This window comes from Tachypleus tridentatus, chromosome 13 (assembly GCF_004210375.1).
Source record: "Tachypleus tridentatus isolate NWPU-2018 chromosome 13, ASM421037v1, whole genome shotgun sequence".
Classification (NCBI taxonomy): domain Eukaryota; kingdom Metazoa; phylum Arthropoda; class Merostomata; order Xiphosura; family Limulidae; genus Tachypleus; species Tachypleus tridentatus.
The window spans coordinates 205,321,074-205,345,735 of record NC_134837.1 but is presented as its reverse complement, the minus strand read 5'-3'; the positions used below and the strand labels follow the sequence as shown (position 1 = coordinate 205,345,735).

General features: G+C 33.3%; 3 protein-coding genes across 8 annotated transcripts in view; 1 reads left to right on the top strand and 2 right to left on the bottom strand.

Annotated features, from left to right (window-relative positions):
- The window catches only part of LOC143238370 (uncharacterized), a 48,488-nt gene extending 37,609 nt beyond the window's left edge, over positions 1-10,879 (bottom strand). The window contains exon 1 of the mRNA XM_076478523.1: positions 10,579-10,879. Coding sequence (XP_076334638.1) covers positions 10,579-10,760 — 182 coding nt within the window. The 5' untranslated portion in view covers positions 10,761-10,879. The remainder of the gene's footprint in view (positions 1-10,578) is intronic.
- mRpS33 (mitochondrial ribosomal protein S33) overlaps positions 1-24,662 on the top strand; it is a 321,652-nt gene that overhangs the window by 138,477 nt on the left and 158,513 nt on the right. The window lies entirely within an intron of this gene.
- Positions 20,865-24,662, bottom strand: part of LOC143238367 (cyclin-dependent kinase 17-like) — a 98,276-nt gene continuing 94,478 nt past the window's right edge. For all 6 annotated transcript variants that reach the window (XM_076478520.1, XM_076478516.1, XM_076478517.1 and 3 more), the window contains one exon: positions 20,865-24,310. In XM_076478520.1, coding sequence (XP_076334635.1) covers positions 24,279-24,310 — 32 coding nt within the window. In that variant the 3' untranslated portion in view covers positions 20,865-24,278. The remainder of the gene's footprint in view (positions 24,311-24,662) is intronic.

The window sequence follows — 24,662 nt, the reverse complement described above, 5'->3', positions numbered from 1 at the left end:
AAGTAGTTAATTTTCTTAGAAAAACACACTAAAGATTCTTCCAAATATTCATAATATCCGTGCCTTTCATACACTCGGCAAACTTTTCATCAAAATGGCGAGCTTGATCGTGAATGAAATGGTCTTTCCAATTTCCAACAATTCCTTTCCTAACAAAAGAAACTGGTGTTTTCGTTTTTCCTTGCATTGGTTTAGGCCTATTGAGGAACATTTTCTTCAGGTAATCTGGTATTGATGAGTCTTCCTTGATTTCTTCTGGGTCTTTTTCTGCAAACTCGGCCATCTGTTTGTTCAACTTCTTCATCTCATCAAAACTGCTGTGAAATATTATTTTGTTCATGATTTCTTCGTTTTCTCTCAACATGTTGTAGTACCGTTGTCCAAGAAATTTGGCAATTTTTAAAATAACGCCACGAATATCTGCCTTCATCTCTTCGTACGTCAGGAAAAGGAGATTAAGGTTATCACGATGCGTATACCACGAGAGAAGGTGCTTAGAATAAATCTCGCTTTGTAGAAAAGACTCGGCAAAATCTTCGAATGTGATACCCTGCTGCGGTGAAAATGGTAAAGTTGTCATGTGGTAGAAGTTAGAAACGCAGCAATCTTTTGGATTACGTGCTATGTAAATATATTTCGCTTCTTGATTAAAAGGAAGAACAGTGAATGGGAGATGAGTTTTTATGACCACGGGTCGGGGCATATTCTCCACAGCTTCCAGACCTGACATTTCAAGAAAAGGTGATATACGACTGAATTCTATGAAGCTTTCAAAAGGCTTCCCCTTGTGAAGTATAAGGTGAACTATGTGTTGCATCCACGTAGTCCCACAGCGGGCAAAGGTAACAATGAAAATATCGCCAAATCTAGGTTCGTATTTTCGAACTGCTTCGAGCACGTTATCTTCAACAGGCCCGTAAGGTTTGTTCTCGAACATAATTATTATTCTAGGATAAATATTAATTCATATAGCAAAAAGAAAAAAGCTGACAACAAAATTATTATCGAACTGGATTAAAAAGTTTCATCTTTATACAGCTTATAATGTAAAGCATGTACATGTTTTCTTGTAAAATAGTTGTTTGTTATTGTCGACAAAGGATAAAAAATTCCAGTACCGACTCCGTTTCAGTAAGAAAACTTTTACTGAGTCAGTTAAAATAAAGAAAATGACGCGATTTTTTGATTCGATGTTGATCTGCACTGACTTCATTTTAGATGAGAAAGTAGCCTTCAACTCAGTTCTAAAAAAACTAGTCTACTTTCGCAGTTTTACCAAAGATGTTAAGGGCCAGGGCAATGTCTCTTCTCCATTATTATTGATTCTCACTTTAAAACAAATTAACTTTTGATGCTGCATTCCTATTCATAAATACAGATTTTTACAAAATTTGGCATTACTTTGATAAAGCATAAGATACATATTTTGAGAAAACTTATCAGACTTGAATGCGGTCATCAAATGAAGTCGGCCACCAAACTTTCTCTAATTTTTATAAATATTTAAGAATATTTTTGAACAATGTTTAAAATGTGTGCAGTTGCTCTAAGTTTCTCTTTACATGAATTGAATCGTTATATATTTTGTATTCTGACGAAATTGCTTTTTTTCATATGTACTTTATATTTTCTAATTATTTTGTGAACATTTTTAGTCTTCTATTCGACTGAAAAATGTGTTTGACAACTGTTTTATTGAAACATTATATAGAGACGCTAATTTTATGCAAGAAAGTGCCGAGGTTTTTGCAACAATGATTAGTTTATCATCTTAAAAAATACAAGCAATAATTACTAAATTATATTCTCACTTTGAAGCAAACTTTCAAGAAGTCTTAAAAAGGTATAATAAAAACAAATAAAAAGATAGTCTATATAAAAAAATATTTGAGTGAGACACTGTCCGTATCACAAGAAGTTAACATTTAGAGAGACTGTCCTAATTAAGAAATTAAGTCTTTATTATTTCCGATTTAGTTAGGAAAGTACATTTTACTTTGTTGTAGTACAGAAATTTATCTGCCTATCGTAGTTTCCTAGAAAGTTAGTCTATGTACGTTTCAGTAAGTCAGGTTTAATTTTCAGTATGATTCGGTAAAAAGAAGGCTTAGCTTATGCCATGTGATATGGTAACAATCATGCTCGGCTTGTATTCGTATGGTGTAGTCAAAACTGGGCGTAAGTGAAGTCTGATGGTTATAGACCGACTTGTACAATAAAAACAACTTTCAGTTACGATATACTGTGGTACGAAAACAATTATACTTAATTGTCAGTCACTTGATTAAACCCTGTGGTGTGGTAAAAATTGGACTTTCAGTCAGGTGATTAAATTATTATTATACAGTGAAACCTAGGCTTGGAATTTACTATATCTCGTAAGAAAGTTTTTTAATACTTTACTTACCTTAACAGTGGACGCACTAAAAACGACTTTTACAGAAAAATATTTTCTTTCTAAATCATAATTTGACGCATTTATATATACTTTTTTAGGGATATATTTTGACGTCATAATCCACCTCTGTGATTATATTGTCACGTGAGTTTAGGCAATTCAAGGTGAAACAAATAAATAAGATTGTATATTTGTTATCAGCTATTGTTCACATCTTCATGGGAGATGAGCAGTTTTAGTTTTCTGAGTTTAGAGTTGTGAGATAAATGTCATTTAGTTTTTCCTTCTTATCTGTGGTATTATTGTTTTTTTTTTTTTTTATCAGAGAATCTACTGTAGAACAACAAAACCCCTGAAGACTGGGCCTCTATTATCCTATAATGAGACAGTTCTGGTTGTGGGTTTTTAATACAAAGTTATCGATCTTATGACTGAATGAGGCACTGTAATGATGCTCGGATTTCTAAAAAAAAAAGTTCAAATGTCAAAAAGTGCACAAATCTGATTTGAGGAGGGCGTGTACTTTGTGATGTCTTTCTGTGTGTTTGTTATTCCTGTTTAAAAGAAATTTGTTTACGTATTGTAAGCAACAATAATAACATTTAATGGTTTCATTATTTTAATACTGATAACACTACACAAAAATTACTTAAATTTATTTTTATTATTTACACAAGGAATTAAATGAATGAAAAAGGATGTCTTGCAGAACCTGAACTTTAAAACATGTACTTTCTAGATTCAGCATCTGTAATCTTTTTTCATCAATTACAACCTTGATTATGCCAATCAATTTTTCATATTTACAACTTCGATTGAACACATCTTTAGAAAAATGATAAATAATAAATCAATTTAAAAGATACAACTTCAATTGACACGACGTAAATTTTCTCTAATTAAATTCAAACAATATGAATAAATACATAGCTAAATTAAACACCCATCTATCTTTAAAAATTTAATTAATACTATCACAACATAAACTCATGGGTAATTAAAGACATTATTGTAACGCGCTCCGCAGTTGGGCGGAATTATTTAGGTTCTTTGATAAACATAATTCCAGGCTCAGGCACTTAACGGTCACGAATTGATATATTTATTCAGTAACATTTACTACAGAATACGTAATTTAACAGTCCTAGGCTTATCTTCACAAATATGACTCTGAACAGAAGCTGACAATATCAAGCCGAACTTACAAATAAAGATACTTGTAGAGTTTTCTCGCTGAATAATAGATATACTATTTAGATTACCAAATGAATCACAGACGAACCGATCCTGTCCAACTCAATAACTGAATGAATTGATTCACCCATTAACTCAGTAAATCATTAATTAATAAACTTAGGCATTTCTATATCGTTACTCGTTCTTTAATTACTTCCCGTATTTAAATTAAGTTCGATAAATATTATACTTTGATTTAGTTAAAATTTCTCAGAGGGAATTTTTTTGCGCAGGAAAAATTCCTCCCTGTTAACCATCTGGATTCATCACTTCCAGTTACGAAGTATGCAAAACATTATAAAACGCAAGGTAGGGAATCTAGAACGACAGCATTAATAAAATACGATTTTCATTTGATAAAGTTATTATTGTTTGTTTTGTTTTTGCCTTGCTGTTTTATTTAAAGGGTGTTTAATTGCGTATTTGTGCTTATCCAGTTTATTACTACTGTAAGTAGTCTTGAATAATTAGGGTTGAATATATTTTCTTTATTTAAAATTAACTCACAGCAACTGAAATCACCTATTGAGAAACCTACCTTTATGGTGATGTCACACATCTCAAGTTTTGGTGGGCCTATGACGTTGTGAAACATTAACACGACACCAGTGAGAGAGATTATATATTACAAACTAGAGTATAGCCCCTCAAAAATGACAGGGCAAGTACTACAACCCTCACACCCACGGTATACTTTAACCTCACATTTCATAGCTAACTGAAAAATAAATTTTGCGAAATCAAGCTTGACCAACAAGAGACAGAAAAGTGCAGTTGAGGCAGCCAAACGTCTGTAAATTAATAACCTTGTGAGCCAATCAAAAGTAAGAACATTCATGAAATGAATTCGCTGCATATTCATAGAATAATTATTGGTAAAAATTAGTTAGAATAACAAATTAAAATATATAATAAAGCCAGTACGTTTTAGTAACTCTAGGTTTTAACAATAGTTTTTATGTCATGTTACTTAGCAATAAGAGCATAACCTAATATTGTAATTACTTTATGTACTGAAAATAGAAAATGAAATGAACAGACAACAAAGATAGAAAGATATTTGCTTAGTTCTTAAAGTCTCTGTTGGATAAAGAGGTTTATTTGTCTTTATTAAAAACGTTAGTGATATAACAGAAAATAGCTTAATTCATAACGATTTAAGTCTACAATTGAATCGATATTTCTACTTTCATGATACATTTCATGTAATTGGCTTTAAACTGTGTGATCCCACTCTACATCTTTAGCGTATAATACCAATACTCGCTACACTTATAGGGCTTCACGACCTTCTTGCACTCCCGTCACCAATATCATAATGGTCAGACAGTAACCGAACTGCTCTCTCTGGATAAAGGCATTTTGGCTTTTATTACTCCTCCTCTTTCGAGAAATCAAACGTGAGATGACACACTAACTTTTATATAGGTAAATATTATTCCATGCTGGAAATGACCATAGAAAACGTGATATCAATAAAACATAACACCCACAGAAACATCTGAAACGAGGCACCAGAAGTTAAAAATTGCTGTAAAGTGTAATATAAGGATGGAGAGTGACAATATAAGGGGTCACGTGAAGACTGTTGAAAAATATCAGTCTAAGCTAATAATTATATGATTTTCCAAATTTTCTTTAGAATGTCCCAGAGCATACATGTTTTAATATCGTCGTTACGAGCATATTCAGAAATATTTTGTGTTCTTGGAGTATTCTTTCTTTATGTACGTCACTTGGAGTAAAACGAATTATCGCACAATAATCAGAACATAAATTTTAATTTTCTCATGTATCTCACCTTATATGTGAGTATTTATAACAAATAACTTTTTATTCTGAATGCTAAGACATTGATTATATTTACCCTACACAGAGAAGTGACCCATACGTTTTTTTTCATGGACAAAAAAATGATCTATTCCTAATTTTTTTGCACAGAAATCTTTTCCCCACTCAATTCCACCTAATAAACCTGATAAAAGAAACATTATATATGAATGAATGTTAAAGCTCTAAACTTTACAATCTGAAGCTTCACCTGTGAATAAACTGCTTAATTAGTATGAAACTTTAAAGATTGGCAGTTACTGGGGTAGACAAACAAGCACGGCTGCAAGTGCTAAAAATACACTCGGCAAAGCAGCATTAATGAATAATTTTACCAACTCACAACGTTTTATTATAACACACTGTGCATATAACTGCACGAGCCTTACATACAATATAAATTTTAACTGATGCAAGAACATAAACTGGAAACACAAACTCATTTCAACTTATTCGAATTAAAAATATCAAATTCATGATAGCACATTTTTGGGAGTGATGCAGTAACTTAAACAGAAATTTACTTCGTAATAAAGTAACAATGGTAGTAAATAGTTATGAATAATATTATTCATAGTTGTTAGTGATACTTTTAAATCAAAGCTTTACAAAGTCATGCTTTATCTGAGTAATTTATATACGGCGTAAGTTATTACTCCTTAGTTCTCTCAAATCTGAGCATTAGAATAGTAGGTTTGTGTGTTTTACATCAACAACACTTTGTTATACGTTATTCATAATTTTATATTTGTAAACATCAAAATACTGCTCCATTTTGATTCGTGTTAATTTGACAGTAATCCTACAGATAGTTTATAGGTTTTTGGTAACCATGGTCACAGTGCACAATGCCAACAATTTTACATGGTGGCAAGAATGACTGCAACCTAATCTAATAAATGAGTCATCGCACTAAACTTGTTTGTCTGAAAGGTAAGGGAGCCTGCTGCTGTAAAGGTAACAAAAGCAGGGACATTTTTCAGAATAAGTTTGTAGTCCTGTAAAACACTATCCTACTGAGAGGGTCTCAAGTGACCTTAAATTTAGGTGAAACCTTGCAATAGGTATCTCCATTAAGGGAAAATTAAAATACTGAAATGGCACAAAAAATATAAGGAAAGCTGTTTCTGTGTCACATACACACACTTGTCAGCTCGAAACACCAGCCTTGTAACACACCTATAACTTTCATTATCCAGTGTAGAATAATATTTCTTCTAGAGCAAATTCAGAAAATTATTTTATTTTTAACAACAAACCTAAAACCTTAATCCCTGCCTCTCAAGCACCATTTTAACATTTTTTCACTTGAGCCTAATTCAATTTAAAAACAATATGTGTGCAGATGTATAGAAGAACAAGCGTATATTATACCAGTCCCTTATGAAAGAATTAAATAGAGATTACCTTATACACCCCAAAACCTAGAACTCATCTCTCGATATTCAATAGAGACAACAGCAGCCATAGAATTAGACATATAAGAGCTTTTTGTTTTGTTGTAAAATCTTATTTCCTTCCGTTAAAATGATTCCAGATGTTGCAACCAATTAAATCTTCCTCGTCATAACCTAAAGATAACAAAATAACTTGTTACATTTTGTACTCAACAGTATTTATTACTGATGATGATGATATATATATATATATATATATAAAAGCTAAATTTTATTTGCTTTCACACTTAATTCTTCTGGGGCACGTGGCATACCTGAAGACAATTAAGGTTTGCGACTACTTAATCCGAGGGTCGCGGGTTGCACATCCTCCCAGCCGTGGGGTGTATAATGTGACGGTCAAACCCACTGTTAGTTGGTAAAAGAGAAAATAAAAGCCCAAGAGTTTTTTTTTTTTAAGTGGCAGATGACAAGCTGAGAAAAATTAACAATAACAGAGTGTCTTACACTGCTTGCAATTACATTTGAAGCACAGATAGCCCTCGAGTAGCTTTGTGCGAAATTCCAAAAAACTAATTCTTTTTGTCTACATTTCAGAAACAAATGAGAGTGAATTTAGAATTGAACAGAATTTAGAAATCCTGAGAACACTCAAAACATTTCAGCCTGAAGTAAGCTACTACCTTGTTATTATATCACAGTGTAATAAACATACGTGTATTTGAATTCAGCTCAAACTGAGTTACTGTCTGATTAATATTTCACAGTATTATAAACATATTTGAATTCAGTTCAAAGTGAGTTACGGTCTTATTAATATTTCACAGTATTATAAACATATTTGAATTCAGTTCAAAGTGAGTTACGGTCTTATTAATATTTCACAGCATTATAAACATATTTGAATTCAGTTCAAAGTGAGTTACGGTCTTATTAATATTTCACAGTATTATAAACATATTTGAATCCAGTTCAAAGTGAGTTACGGTCTTATTAATATTTCACAATATTATAAACATATTTGAATTCAGTTCAAAGTGAGTTACGGTCTTATTAATATTTCACAGTATTATAAACATATTTGAATTCAGTTCAAGGTGAGTTACGGTCTTATTAAAATTTCACAGTATTATAAACATATTTGAATTCAGTTCAAAGTGAGTTACGGTCTTATTATTTCACAGTGTAATAAACATATTCTAAATCAGTTTAAACTGAGTTACTGTCTCATAATTCTTTCACAGTGTAATAAACATAATCAAATACAGATGAAACAGATTTACTCTTTCATTATTATTTCACAGTGTAATTAAGATATTCTAATTCAGCTCAAACTGAGTCACTGTCTCATTATTATTTTACAGTGTGATAAAAATATTGGAATTCAGCTGAAACTGAGTTATTGTATTATTATTACTTTAGAGTGTAATAAACATATTCAAATTGTGCTCAAACTGAGTTACTGTCTCATTATTATTTCACAAGGTGGTAAAGATATTCGAATCACTTCAAACTGAGTTACTATATTATTATTATTTCACAGTGTAATAAACACATTCCAATTTATCTCAAACTGAATTACTCTCTCATTATTAGTTCACTGAGTAATAAAAATATTCGACATTGGCTCAAAATGAGTTACTGTCTCACTATTATTTCAGAATGTAATAAATATATTTGTATCAATCTCAGACTGAGTTACTGTTTTATTATTATTTCACAGTTTAATAAACATATTCTAATACAGCTGATATTTCAGTTTCATTATAATTTCACAGTGAAATAATCATATTCGAAACAGTTTAAACCGAGTTACTGTGTCTTTATTGTTTTACAGTGTAATAAACATATTTGAATTGAGCTGAAACCGAGTTACTGTATCTTTAATTTTTCAGTGTAATAAACATTTCGAAGTCTGCTCAAACTGAGTAACTGTCTCATGAATATTTCACAGTATTATAAACATATTCGAATTTAGTTCAAAGTGAGGGACGGTCTTATTATTTCACGGTGTAATAAATGTATTGGAATTTAGCTCAAACTAGGTTCCTACATATGTAAAAACGGCTCGTTTAGGTTGAGAATTTTTTTTTTTTTTACGTAGAGGTGCGAACAACGTTTTGACCTTCTTCGTGAACCTGACGATGACCGAGGAAGGTCGAAACGTTGTTCGCTCCTCTACGTAAAATATTTTCTCAACCCAAACGAGCTGTTTTTACATATATATTTCTCTAAAAGTGGGTTTTCTCGACATCACTGAAACTAGGTTCCTGTGTTGTTATTATTTTGCCATTTGTTTAATCTGGATATTTGCAATGCTAGAACAAGGGACTCAGGGTCAAATGAACAATTGGGGCCCATTTTTTCAGAAGATATTGTACCAGATTCCTAGCTCTACATTAGTTCCACCTCTGGATATTTACACAAGTTTAATTTTCAACATTATCCTTCCTGTGAACATTTTACTGATTACCCATTTCTTGAACAGTACCACTGTCAACTCTTGAGCTGCTCTTACCTAACCACATTAACACCCATGGCCCGAAAGTGCAGAGTGTTTATGCCCTTCTGGTAACTGGGTGTAAATGATGGTCTGCCTTTTCAGGCGTGAGGGCGTCATAGTGTTACAATCAATCACACTTTTTGTTGGTAAAAGAGTAGCCGAAGAGTTGGCGGTGGGTGATGACGACTAGTTGCCTTCCCTCTAGTCTTACACTGCTAAATTAGAGACGGCTAGCGTAGGTAGCCCTCATGTATCTTTGCGCAAATTTCAAAAACAAACAAACAATACTCTGTAATGAGCAAGCAGGTAAAAACCCAGGTAAACTTGAAGTTCTCAGGCGCGAACATTTCATGTTTATTTCTTCAAAAGAAGTGTGATCCCCAAACACCCATTCATGAATATCTAGTTGTTTCTATATTTTTACAACAAACAAGAAGTTTGTTGTATAATCTCAATGTAAACAGAAATTCTACTGTTTCTGTAAACTTACGGTAACAGGAACTTCGGATCTGTATCTCAGTGTAAATAGGAACTCGTTATTTGTGTAATTTCGACATAAACAGGAATTCGGTTGTTTCTATCTTCTTAATGTAAATGAACTCTGGTCATATTAATAAAACCTTTTCGAAACAGCTTTAATTCACCGTATATATATAACCGAAATGCACAGAAGTGCAAAATTCAGTAATTACATAATCAGTGAATTTTGAGTTATACACTTTGTGTGAAGTTAACACTTCACAGTTGTTTTATACACTTTGTGTGAAGTTAACACTTCACAGTTGTTTTATACCACACAAGTATTTAAACAATATTCCTCTTTACAGATTTGATGGCCATGTACATTTCAACATTAATACATAATGAGTGATCCTATTTAAATTTAACAAAATTATGTCTGCTAGTTACTGTGTTCCATACTAGAAGTTTTGTATTTAGAATATGAATTTTTTAAATAGGGAACTTATTACACATGAGTAGAAACAGATTTTCTTCAAAACATAAAATTTCTTTAATATCTCCCTCTAAAAATTTCAGCCCGTTGGATTTCACACAAGAGCAAACCTTGTTCTATTAAAAGTTGAACTTATGATAAGTTACAGCTATTTCTCAAAACCTGAAAGTAAAAGTTAATTTACACCTGTTTCTCTGAGCCAACAGAAGGACCTTAGTATCAACATTACAACTAAAAGTCATTCATTAAATACCTTTACCTTACAATAAGTTTCACAACCCCTAAGGCAGCATGGACAAGAAGGACTTTCGTTTGAGTTTTCTCTACGACTTCAAACTTGGTCGAAAAGCTACCGAAACTACACGGAACATCAACCGGGCATTCAGCCACGGATCTGTTATTGAGCATACAGTTCAGTGTTGGTTCCAAAGGTTTCGACATGGAGATGAAAGTCTTGAAAACTACCAAAGTCGTGAAAGGTAGCCATCCTTAGATGAAAACACGTTATGGGAAGCAATTGAGACAGACCCTCACACAACAGTACGTGAGCTTCCAGAAAAGCTAGGCACAAGCAAATCAAGCATTATCAATCACATGAGCGTGATTAGAAAGACGAAAAAGTTGGATAAGTGGGTTCACGTGAACTGACTGAAGATAAACAAAATCGGAGTCATGAGACCTGTCAAGGATGACGCTCCAAAAATTGAACGAATTGGGAATCCAGGTTCTGCCTCATCCACCTTATTCCCCAGACCTTTACCCGACAGATTTTCATTTTTTCAAACACTTTAATAACTTTTTAAAAAATAAACGCTTTCAAAACCAGGCAGCTGCAGAAGAAGATTTCAGGGTGGTCGTTGATCATTGAAACTGATTTCTACAGCAGGGTCATAAACAGCACTGTTACACTTTGGTAAAAGTGTTTTGAAGCAAATGGTGCTTACTTTAATTAAAGCATGTTTTACAACACTGGTTTATACTTTTCTAAACTTCGCAGTTTAAAAAAAGACATTTATTTCTGGACAACCAAATATATTTTTTTAAAATTTTCTCTTTAGACGACTATTAGTATTATATATACTTTATGGTGTTACTAGCATTTGTTATTATTTTGCGGAATGAACAGGCAATCAGCACCTGAAACCATCTTTAAAATTCGAAACACCTGGCAACTACAGAAATGGATATTTATTACTATATTCTCCTCTCACTCGACCTAGAAAACGAGTAACAACGAGACTGATTTGTCTTCAAGTTTGATTAAATGATTTTAATAAAACTTTTATACTCGAAAAAAAATATTGATCGTCCTTTTTATTTACTGTCGATCGCCGTGTGTGTAGTTACAAGCAACGTATGTGTGATGATATATTCAGTTATTATTATTATAGTCCTTGTCGCTGTGGCTCATTAATATTCTAAATTTTGAACAATCCGGTTTTTAATATTTGAAATATCGTTCCTGAATGTCCACTCTTTACGGTTTGTTTTTTCTGCGTTTGTGGTATAATGATTTTATTCTGTAAAATCTACGTTCACCCCCCTTATCGCAAAGGAATTATAGACACAGTACTCCGCCTTTCAGAATGCGATTACATTACAAGATTGAGGTTCAAATCCCGCTATTCGAGAACAACAACCAAGGAGTTGACAATGACTACTGTTGAGTATCTTTTCTCTAGTTTATCATGTTAATATTAGGTACGGCTACCACAGATAGTCCTCGTGTACCTTTACATTAAAATTTGAAACAAACTCTTGGTTTTTGTTCTTTTATTATAAAAACGTATAAAATAATAAAAACGTACATTTTTTTTTCGTGTTCAGATACTGATTAATGTTAATTTTAATATAAGTTACATTATTACTAACGTTGGTTTATAACATTCATTTATTTTTCTCAAGATATTTCAATTATGTTACACATGGCAATTTATACACACATATGTATTTATACCCCGAGGTTGAATACGTTATATTAGAAAATTTGGAGCCCTGCCACGTCAATACAGCCCATGTTCAATCGTACACTTTCTGATACCTGTAAATCTCAACAAAAACTCTGCACTGTAATTTCCATTGATATGAGATCCATCATAAATCTGTTCAGTCATGTCAAAAACACACCACTACTTCCTGCATATTTTCCATAAGCAAACTTATATACTAGGACAAAAGATTCCCACTGCCTGATGAACATCCTAGCTACTTGAAATCTATAGGCGCTTCTTCTTGTAACTTGAATGGTATGTCTTTGTAAGGAATAGTATGAATACACATTTTATTATCCATCTTGGTAAGGAATAGTATGAATACACATTTTATTATCCATCTGCTTGGGGCATTTGACGATTAAAATAGATATGTAGTGAAAGCAAATTGTGTACACGTAGCATATGTTGCTTTTATGAATGAAGACCATTGTTGGTTGTGTTTCATAGTGTTGACGTTTTTACTATTGACCTTCGTGTTCGTAGATTTTCGCTTGTTACAAAATGTCACGCTTTCCTTACCATATGTTTGGATCTCTTTCTCAATGGCCCTTGTTTCTTTACAATCTCATTAAATACATATGACAACCCTGTCTCAGAAATTTCGTCCGAACACATCATTATGATACAAGCGTGAATATTTTAGGTTATAAAGGGCCGTTCTAAAACTAATCACTCGTTTAGATATGACCAATTAAATCCTCCGTGTGTGTGTCTGTGAGTAACTCACATTTTAACAAAGAAAATTCTTGTCCCATATTTGTCTTTTCTGCCAGAAATAATTTGAATGTACCAGATGTTGATGTGTGTTTGTACTTATTGTTGATGTATTCCCTCTGTACGTCTGGAATTACTTGTCAATCTGGCCTTCAATAAGAATTATTTTATTTTAACTTTCAATTTTCTGAAGCCTTTTATCTGTCTTCTTCTTGAACTTCTTAACATTGTTTAATTTTAATCAATGATACATTAAAACAAAGTTCGTCTTCTAAAGTAATCATGAAAGTTGACGTTTACTCAATGTTCTATTTTACTTTCACCCAAATATTCTCATTTCTAACACCAGTGTTTCAAGTTATGTCCTTACAACATCGCATGGTAGTACTAATTTAGGGTAAATAAAATTACCCGAAAAATAACCAGGGGCGGTCAGAAACAATAGTGTCTCTTTACCCAACTCGTGATTAGGGACTTTGTAGTGTACTTGATCTGCCGAGAGTCGAAGATGACAAAATTTTCGTTGATTAAAGTTTGTAAAGAAAAAGGAGAGAGTTCGGAGACGCTACAGAAGAAGGTAGACGAGCTGAAGAAAACAGAGCTATAAAAGGGTGAAGTCAGTTGGAAAGGGTTAGATGTTCACGAATGAACAGTAGCAAGCAGAGTACGTCGGTTGCTATCAGAAGTAAATATTATTTTACACTTTTAACTTTTGGTTAATTTTAAAGTTGTACAATTATTAAGGATTAATCGAACAGAAGAAGCAAGTATTTTCAGATCTAGGATCGATAGATCCAACTGTGAATGATAATATGATGTGGGAGAGGGGAGAAACGGCAGTACCCTGAGAAAACCCACTTAATCTGGTAAGATACGGAATAATCTACCCTGCAAGTGCCAGTAGCTGAAAGAAGGAAGAGCTTATACACTGCTGGCCAAAATCTTAAGGCCAATGAACATATAGAAAAAATATGCATTTTGCGTTGTTAGATTCAACCACTTATTTGAGTAGAGTTTCGAAAGATGACAATAAGAAAAGGTAAAATAAAAATAAAAATGTTTTAGCATTTAATAGGGAAAATTTGAACACTATGAAATTAACCTAAATACTAGCTGGTCAAAAGTTTAAGACCATACCAAAAAGAAGTCCTAAACAGGGTATGAAATGCCCAACAAGAGGTCTCAGTAGTGAGTTGCACGGTTGTCATTGTGAATAACTCCAAACTTTCGCTTTGGCATGGTCGATATAAGCGTTTGCAGAAGGCTGGCTGGAATGTTATTCCAAGTGGTGAAGATGGCTTCACGAAGATCATGCACTGTTTGGAATTGACGTCCATTTCTGTAGGCTTCCTTTGCCATCCACCTCCAAACATTTTCAACGGGGTTCAGTTCGGGCAAACACGCTGAATGGTCCAAAAGAATCACGTTATTCGCCATGAAAAAGTCCTTTGTCCTGTGGGCATTGTGGATTGCAGCGTGGTCTTGCTGAAAGATCCAGTCATTTCCACGCAAGCGAGGGCCTTCAGTTAATAAGGATGCTCTCTCCAACATGCCAATGTAACCAGCTGCTGTTTGACGCCCCTGTACAACCTGAAGCTCCATTGTTCTATGGAAGGAGAAAGCACCTCAGATCATGATGAAACCTCCTTCACTGTGTCGTGTAGAAAATGTCTCTGGTGGGATATCCTTATCGTGCCAGTAACGTTGGAAGCCATCTGGACCATCCAGGTTAATTTTTTTCTCATCAGAGAACAAAACCTTCGTCCACGTTTCTACGTCCCATGTTTGGTGCTTCTCAGCAAAGTTTAACCGAGCTGTTTCGTGGTGTGGAAGAAGGCATGGCCTTTGAAGACGTCTACGTTTTTTAAAGCCTTTCTCTCGTAGATGCCGTCGTATTGTTCATAAGCTGCATTCTGCCTCCGTAAGGGTCTTAATCTTTTTCGACGATCGGCTGGTGTCTTGCCGGACAACCCGTTGAATCCTTCTGCTCAACGCCAGCAACATTTTCTTGGGCCGACAACTTGAAATTCTCGTTCCGTATCCCTCAGGGTCTTTTAAGAAATTTGCAACAGCAGTTTTACTACGCCCAATCTTACCAGCGATGGCACGTTGAGAGAGACCTTGCTTTTGCAGCTCGACAATTCTGCCACGTTCAAACTCTGTCAACTTTTTAGCCTTTGCTATGTTTTTACCCAATGTAACATAGGAGATGTCAGTGGGAGATGTTGACAACGCTAATGCTTGAACACAAATGACTAAATTTCGTTACGTGTTTACGGATTAACGCTTCGTCTCAGTATGGTCTTAAACTTTTGACCAGCTAGTATTTAGGCTAATTTCATAGTGTTCACATTTTCCATATTAAATGTTAAATTTTTTCCCCTATTTCTTATTTTCACCTTTCGAAGCTCTACTCAAATAATTGGTTGAGTCTAAGAACGAAAAATGCATATATTTTATGTTCATTGGCCTTAAAATTTTGGCCAGCAGTGTATGTTTAATCACTTTCGGTCTCATTCAAGGCATGAACCATATTTAGTGGGGAGAGGTAAGGTTTCCATGTTTGTGGAGTGGCGGCTATTGATGGAAACTGACGTTTGAGCGTGGTGTGGTTGTGTTGTTGTTTTTCGTAGTATCGGGTTGTTAGAAATACGAGTCGATTTTTGAGTGGGAATGTTAATTGTTTTTCTAGCCTGGCATGGGTAGGTGGTTAAGGCACTCGACTCGTAATTTGAGGGTCGCGGGTTCGAATCTCGTCACACTAAACGTGCCTGCTCTTTCAGCCGTGGAGGCATTATCATGTGAAAGTCAATCCCACTATTCGTTGGTAAAAGAGTAGGCCAAGAGTTGGCGGTGGGTAGTGATGACTAACTGCCTTCCCTCTAGTCTTACACTGCTAAATTAGGAACGGCTAGCGCAGATAACCCTCGTGTAGCTTTGCGCAAAATGTAAAAACCAACTAACCAATTTATTTTTCTAGATACATGGCAGATATATGAATGGAGAGTCAGTAAGCGATTCGGATTACAAAATTTTGTATTATTTTGTACTGTTTGCAAAGGCGAAACCGCGACCCTCAGATTACGAGTCGAACGCCTTAACCCATCCGTGTGTCGGGTCTCATCTTCTTGAGATCAGGATGTAGGTAGCCAAGACATACATTAATTCTGACCTTGATCGTCGGTTACACATGGTCGCGGCTATTTTATTGGAATTGCATTTTTTGGCCATGTTTCTTGTGTCGTTCATTGCTTCCTTGGAATTTGGGTCGTATTCAGATGAAGAGGTGGAACACAAACTTGTATCAGTTAGGAGTTAAATTTTGTCCAACTGAAATCATGTACTAAACCTAAAGCCGAAACTCCGTGACCTAATATGAATAAAGAAGAAATAAATGCCTTCTATTCACTCAAGAATCCCACACTAATTAAACCAGTCGACGCAACTGAAATCGTGTATAACGAGATCTTTACACACATGAAGTCCTGAGACAACCACAAATTCTACGAAATATATAATAACTGTCTAATCTCTGAATATTAGAAACACGTTTATAAAACTATCAAAGAACATTTTAAAATGTAATGAGGTCCCACATAATGCCATAAACCTGATTACAGAAAAATCTTAAAACAGGAATTTTCTATTTATTGCCTAATGTTATTAAATATGGTTATCCTGGTCGTTCCATAGTTTCAACTTATAATTACCCCACTGAACAAATATCTAATCACCTAGATTTTGTCCTACAACTCTGGTTATACATCTCCTCCATCCTATGTTAAAGATACCACCAATGTTCTAAACCATCGTGGACTTTCTTCACACAAAACCTGTGACTTATATCTTCACCACAGATGTACAAACCCTGTACAGTGTACACTGTTATTCCTCACAAAGGCTTCATGCTAGTTCTAAAATATTTTTTTAGCAAACTACGAAACCCACAAAATTAGTTCCTATAATGAATACCTTGAAATTCAGTGGTCAGCTCTATCAACAACTTACCGCTGTTTCCAGGAACACAAAACGAGTCTTTCCCTGGTTAATTTATTTGTTGGCCACCTCGAGGAACGTTCTTACGCCACTTTGATTGTATGTCCCCGACCTCTTTATCCGTTACATTGACTTAGGAATTGTTACATATACTGAAGTCCATCGATTCTATCCAGCAACTCCAGTCAGTCCTTACCAAATTTCCGACATTAGTGTCTCATTTCTGGACATCAACACCCACATTTCACCTCAAAACTACCATACGATACAGACACTGACAGTTAGTTACTCCTACCTAGACTATCGCTCTCTCCATCCTTATGAAATCAAGACTGCCGTTCCTAAAGTGTAGTTTACAAGACTGAGATGCTGCTTATATTTTGAAGATTAACTACTTCTATCCTGAAACCCTAACATGGTAGTAATCTTCCAACATTACCACATGGCTAAAATCATAAAAAAAAAAGAGTCCACAACCATGTACACACTAGACCAAATACCCAAGTACAAAAGTGAACATGACAGAACTCCCCTTTGCTTTTAACACACCGCCCTTTCAACATATTAGCAACCAATATCATACAAAAAAAATAAAATAAAACCACTGATGGCTGAATTCATAACTATTTAACACACCTCTCCTAGTTTCTTATAGGCATAATCCCACCCTCGAAAACTACTTAGTACATTCGAAGCTGCAGAACAAGTTTCTCCATTACTGAAGCTTATCGTTGTACCAGAAAAGTGTTATACTTCTCTACGAGTTTCGAAGGCCACCACAATTACTAACCCTAGTTACACTTACCACGTCACGGTCTTTAGTACCTTAAGAATATTATCTGATCGAAACAGCGCCCATAATAAACTGAAAAAGTTTTCATTTAGTCGTACCAATTTACACTGACTCAGTGCTTAACCGATTCTTATGCTAATTATCCACTCTGATATTTTGATGCTTCCCGAAATTACTGTATTTTCATGACATTAAAGTTAAAACTCTAAGTCAACTCCCACAAACTTACTTTATAATAAAGTTATGCGCCCTCTAGCAACATCCCAAACAAAAGACTGAAAACATAGCTTAAAAAGAACCTTGTCGTCGTCGGGTTAAGTATTGTAATCTTTTACGGTTTTTAAGGCTCTACATTTTACTTTGGGTAAAGAATCCTAAGGTTATGTTCACCAACATTCGATATGGATTAACTGCAGTGGTGGTTCATTAGATGAAGTGGAAATTCAAAATTTTCATTAGATGTGATTGAGGTATTAACTACAAGAATTTGTTCAAGCCACTTTGAAGTTACTCTTTTTGTAATGGGAAGGCTATATCCAGTATTGGCACAACTTGATTACGGAGATATCAAGAAGAGCTGGAATCTGGCTACAAAATGGTACTAGGTTACACTCACATTATCAGAATCAAACACTTTGTCAGAGTTTAACATATCAACAGCCATATCTACAAATGCTTGTCGGCCAGGTATTGTCTTAATAATTTTAAGCCTCTTACTTTTTTACTTACCCTTTAAGGCTCTTGAAACATGTAATCTTCTAGTTTTTTGTTGCTACATTTGATGGCAGAGCCTGTATTTTGTTCTTTGAGAAAAGAATGATTTTTATTTGAGAACTTTTTCCTTTAAATTAATATTTAAGAAAAAAAAAGCTTATCCAAGTTGTATTGCACTTATTCTGCAGACACTTATTGGCATTGTGTTAACAGCTGTAATGAGTTCTTATTAAAAGCTGATCTCACACAAGTTCTCGAATGAACTCTTCGTTCTCCTTGCAATAGCTTGTCATCTCGTTACTGATTGCTCCTACAAGGTGTTAGAAGCTCTTAACGACACGTAAAGTTAAGTGCTTCTCATTTCCAGAACTTCTGGGAGCTTTTAGTTTCTACATTCCTATTATGCTCCAGAATATTTCTTTTAATCTTCCAAAATTTTAGTTTCTGAAAGTTTCTTCGTGCTGACCATATTTTCAACACGCACTTGTCCTTATCAAACTTTCACAAGACTTTAATTTTGAGTAATTACCCGTAAAACCTCAACACTTAACAACAGCCGGACCTAACTTTCACCTCGTCTTACTCCAAGATGATGACTCAAAATTAAAAAATATCCCACAGAAAATTATGTGGCAAGTGTGCTTCATGTGGGTTTATATATAGAGTGACATTTTCCAATTTGTTGCTAGTCATTAACCATGATAAATTTTCCCCCTTTCCCCGATGACTGAGCTGAAAGCTTGAAGATTTACGACTTTAAAAAATTGGTTTCGATCCCTTTGATGGACACATTATAAATCGTCTGTTATGCAGATTTGGCTTTAAAATAAAGAAATAATTAACCTGAAAGTATTATGCGATTTTTTTTATCGAATCAAGAAATGTCATTTCGTAATTTCTTCACTTAACTATTACTAGAAATAAGCCTAAAAGACGAAAATGTTCGTCTGAAGTATGTATGTCCAACACGGAATATAACGTCAAGTGTTTTGAAGTTTATATACATAGATATATTTACAGTTTTGGAGCTACCATGCTCAAGCTTGGCTGAAGGATTCGGAAAGTACCCTTATTTGTATGACGTAGCCCCCTATAAAAGGAAGTTTGAATGTATCCAGACATGATGCGAGTTTGAAAATAGGTTTAAATATTAGTGAATTCGAATCTGGCAGAGGATTTTGTTTCTGACTATCTCTGGATTTCTGGAGCGCCAATTTTCAAACTTAATTATTCCACTCGGAAGTTATTGATCACAGATAAGGAATAACTTACTACTCTCTTTGCATCAGTTTACGTCAAAGAAGATACAACTGTAAGATGTAAATGTTAAGTTTTATTGGAACCAAAGGGAGCAGCTGCTTCCAGACCATCATTTTTCAACATCGTTAACATGTTAAGACCTGTGTACTGGAATTATTAAATGTTTATGAGCTATATGAGAAAAACTTGGTTTCATCAATGATTAGGCTTAAAAATTTTACGTTTTTTTTGCTACCTGTAAAGAAGCGGAACTTAATCTAACATCTGTACCAACTTTGAAAAACTCTGTTATAACCAAAGTTTTTGTCCTATAATTGTTTTTATTTCTCAGTAAAAAAGAAATATGCATGACATAAATATTAGCGTGAATATAAAGAAGTCTTAGAATGTGTATTTATAAACGAAATTTTACGTTTCTTAGATTTAACATTTGCAGTTAACTAGTCATTATGAATCATTATTTGGCTACTTTAATACAACAGCATTCCCATTAAACTAGTTTGAAACCATCAGTAATACCGGTAGATTTAAACGTTGCTAGAGAGTAATAACCTCTGATTATAATAGTGAGAAGTAATAAAGGTTTATAACGCGCTAGGCCTACTGTTTATTAATACTCGATACTGATTATAACACTAAGTAATAAATGTTCGTAAATAATTAGGCTTTCTGTCCATTATTATCATTAATACTTTATAACTACTGTACCAGTACGACATGAAGGTTTCGCTAATCTCTCAAAGTAATGTTCGCCAATCACTTTTCAGATAAAACAATACCTGAAATTGAAACTTTGGTTTTCACTACAGTAATTTTAGCTCAAATAATAAACCAAACCATAACAAGATAAGTAGATCAAAATATGTGGACATGAAAAAATAATTTTTTGGTAGTCTCAAACTAACAAAAATTACTCGAACTATTATTGTTCAATACTAAAAATACTGCTTTTTGCACAATAGTTTTTGTTGGTTTCATGGCTGAATATTAAGATCTCTATGCAAGTTATATAAACGTAACATGTCCTCCATCCTTACAAAACAATAATACGTAACAAAATACAAGTTACACGCATTCACAATTGCAAAATGAAATTTACTTCCGAAAAATAACCTATACATGATGAACCGAATATATCTACACACAAAGCATTAGAGTTAATTAGTCATACAGCGAGACTATGGAATGCATTAAACATAAATTAATCGTAAAACATTAAAACATGGAAAATAAATGCGTACAGTATATGTGTATCTGCACCCATTAGTCGTCACTTATTTTACATACCTTTAACAAACAAAACCTATACTAGTAATTCACGTTAAAAAAAAAAAGTAATTTACATGTGCTGCTCTCTAGTGAAAATTTTTAGATTTTTGAATAAATCTACAGCTTTACCATGCTACCTGTAAAGAAGTTTCAGAAGTAAGTGTTGCGACATTCGAAACAAAATTTCGATAGGTACACAAAACAAGGTGCTTTAAACACATCGTATGACCCTTCATACGAACCTAAAAAACAACGAATAAAATAGTGCAACTCAGAAATTATTCAAGAAAAAACCGCTCAAACGTTGTTTTATAGGAATTGGAATACTTGAAAAAAAAGAAAACTACTGCGTATGGTATGTTGTTCAAAGAATCTAACACTAAACCTTATAAACGTAAATTATCTACACTTAACAAAACACCTAATGCAGTAACTGTTCTGATAAATCTCACTGAAACGTTATAATTTCCAATTTTCTACATGAAACGTGAGTGTTTAACAAAAGATTGTCATTAGTGTATAGACTATACATCTTTTCAACAATATGAAATGGCTATTAATAATGACACTGGTCAAGTATCGTAGATTATGTCTACTAAATTACATTTGGAAGAAGGACTGTAGTGAAATAAGAATGTTGGATTATGTTTTAAACATTTTTCAAGTATTTTTATTTGTTAGGATAATAAACAAAACATGAATGTATTGTTACTTAATAAGTTAGAGTAACAATATAACTAATAGTTCTTGAGCATGTTTTAAAGCACTACCACATTTATACACAACTTACACTGTTTAAATACAGACTGTACCTTTGAAATGAAATAACTGTATTTACTGAATAGATACGACCTGATAAAGTTTACCAAGTTTGCTAGTGAATATCAAATAAGTTAGTTTGCAATTTAACAGATCTATAAAGTGAAGTCAAAAATACAAAGAATCTATTAATATTAACGAAAGTTGTCCAATAAAAGAAATGCATCAAGTTCTGCAAACACAAATCATTTAACATATAGTGAGCAACAAAAAGGTAAACATGTCCAAAACAATAAACTTCAAATTATTTTTACATCATAATTATTTAATGTTTTACATTCTCAATTTTTTTAAGCCACATCCAAACCACACTAGTCTGTAATCAGAAAACACATTTAAAGTATTCAAGAACACAGAAGTGTTTCATAATGATGAAAATAGCCTTTCAGGGTTCCACAACCAATACCTACTTCTCAGTAGCATCAAGTGACTAAATTACTTATTGCTATTATATTAACAGTATTGGTTAGACAGTTTAATATACAAAACGTTATTATTTTCAAAATATTTTTATTACAGAGATTGTTTTGCATCGTTAGTTTATTCTATGTACTTACGACTAACTGAAACCTGGCAAACCTTGTAAGATATTAATCAAGTAACATTACAGCTAAAAATATAGTTAACAGTTAACTCATCTGATGAAATAAGACATTTTAACTTTCACAAGTAGAAACACAAGTGTAGTAGCTGTATATGCACAGCTTGCTGTAATTAAAAGCAAATATTGCTTCACAGCATTAACGCAAAAAGGCAAAGAACTTAAACCATACTTGTGGTGTTTATTAGATATAAAAACAAAGTGAACAATAAAGCAAATGGTGACTTTGAAACAAGCAACAAATTGTTATGTGATTTCACACTACGAGACTCACAGAGCACAGAAAGAAACATAGGAAAATATTAGAAAATTGTACAAAAACAGTTCATATACAAAGAATAGCGATTATATAGAATTATTTCAAATTCTATCACTCAAATATTTCACTTACTGTAATAAAACCAAAACAAATGAGAAACTGAACTTTAAACTTCCTTAGTTTGTTCAAGATATGAAGAAAACCAAAATTATTAAAAAAACAAAACTGTCACTGACAACACTAAATCCATATTAAACTTAACACAGCATTAAAAAGTCTCAACAGTACAAACATTTTAAAATGTAAAACAGTTTTAAATTTCAGACAAACACTATTAATTTGATTGTACAAAACCTTCATGATTTAGTCCATAGTCCAGGAAAAGAAAATTATCCATTTTGACACTTTGGCATTGCAAAATGTAAGCAAGTAATAAGAAAGATGACTTGAAAAACTTAACAGAATTGTTGGAGTAAACCACTATCACTGCTTCATACAAACAGAGAAAGATAATAACATTGTTAAAGCATATATCACAGACAGTTTTCAGGACATTATCTATACTCATTAATCAAATTATTTAAAAGAAAACAAAAAGAAAGCCTAGCTAACCTTTATATTAGGAAAAGTAAAAAAAAAAAAAAAATCATTTCTAAATAGATAAATAAAACTAGATGACTTAAAAGGTTTTCGGTATAGATTTGTACTAGAGATTGTGTTAATACTATGAAGAGATAAATGTTACTGGATATCATAAACAGATGAATAACACAGCATAACTCTAAAGACATTATGTAAATCATTCTATCATTAAACCTAACTATCAACCTTAGGTAAAATTATCAGAGAACTGTTCTACATCTTAAGGAAACAAAGACTAGAAACTTCAGAGACCAGAGTCTTTCTTTTAATCAACAAAAAAGAAACAAATTTTACAGGAAACTTAGTTTAATGTTCTACAGTTAACTTCTATTCAGAATATTTCTATTTTGTAATATATGAATTTAGGGACATTTTGATGATGTAAATAAAGAAACTTTTATTCACTTTTCTCTTCTCAAATTGATTTAAAACTTGAACTAATCACCATAGTAGCTAATGAGGATGGAAACTTTATGGCTAGTCAAAACAACCTGTAATTTCAAAAATCCTCAAATCGGGATATGTCCTAAATCAGCTATTATGAGATATTGTATTTGAAAAAGAGTGAAGCTGTAATATCTACCACTGAGTGTCAAGCGTTTTTATTATAACACTAACCAAAACAATCCTAACATTACTCCTAAATGATTTTACCAGAAAATCGAGATAGTAAACGACACAATGTAAAGCTATTTCATGTAACTCAGTACTACATAGGTGCTACATATTCTTATAGTGGTACTTCTATACCAATTCATTTGCATTTCTCACTAAAACATCAGAGATTGATGAAGACTATGTAGATATGTATGTATCCTCAAGCTTGACCATCACAGCTGCCTTTAACCTCATAGACCTTATCTTTGGTGACATTCTTTTGCTAGTTATTTCACTAACATCACAGCAACATACTCTGTCTGTGGTTACGACCTGGTAAAAGGGTGTGAAAACAGCTCAGTTAGATTAATGCAAGTTGAATGACAATTATGTATAGAAAGAGTTCTGACTATGTGGAAGAACATTAAATAAGACAGTAATGATACCAATATTATCTTTTCTACGTGGAGTTGTATTACTGGAGAAGTATTATGAGATAAATTAATCCCATGAATGTCATTTTAAATAATGATAACGCTATTACTTTAACGAAAATACACTCGAACTACACAATAGTACAGTTCTACTACCAATACACCTGAACTACACAATGGTACATAGTTCTACTACCACCACACCTGAACTACACAATGGTACACAGTTCTACTACCACCACACCTGAACT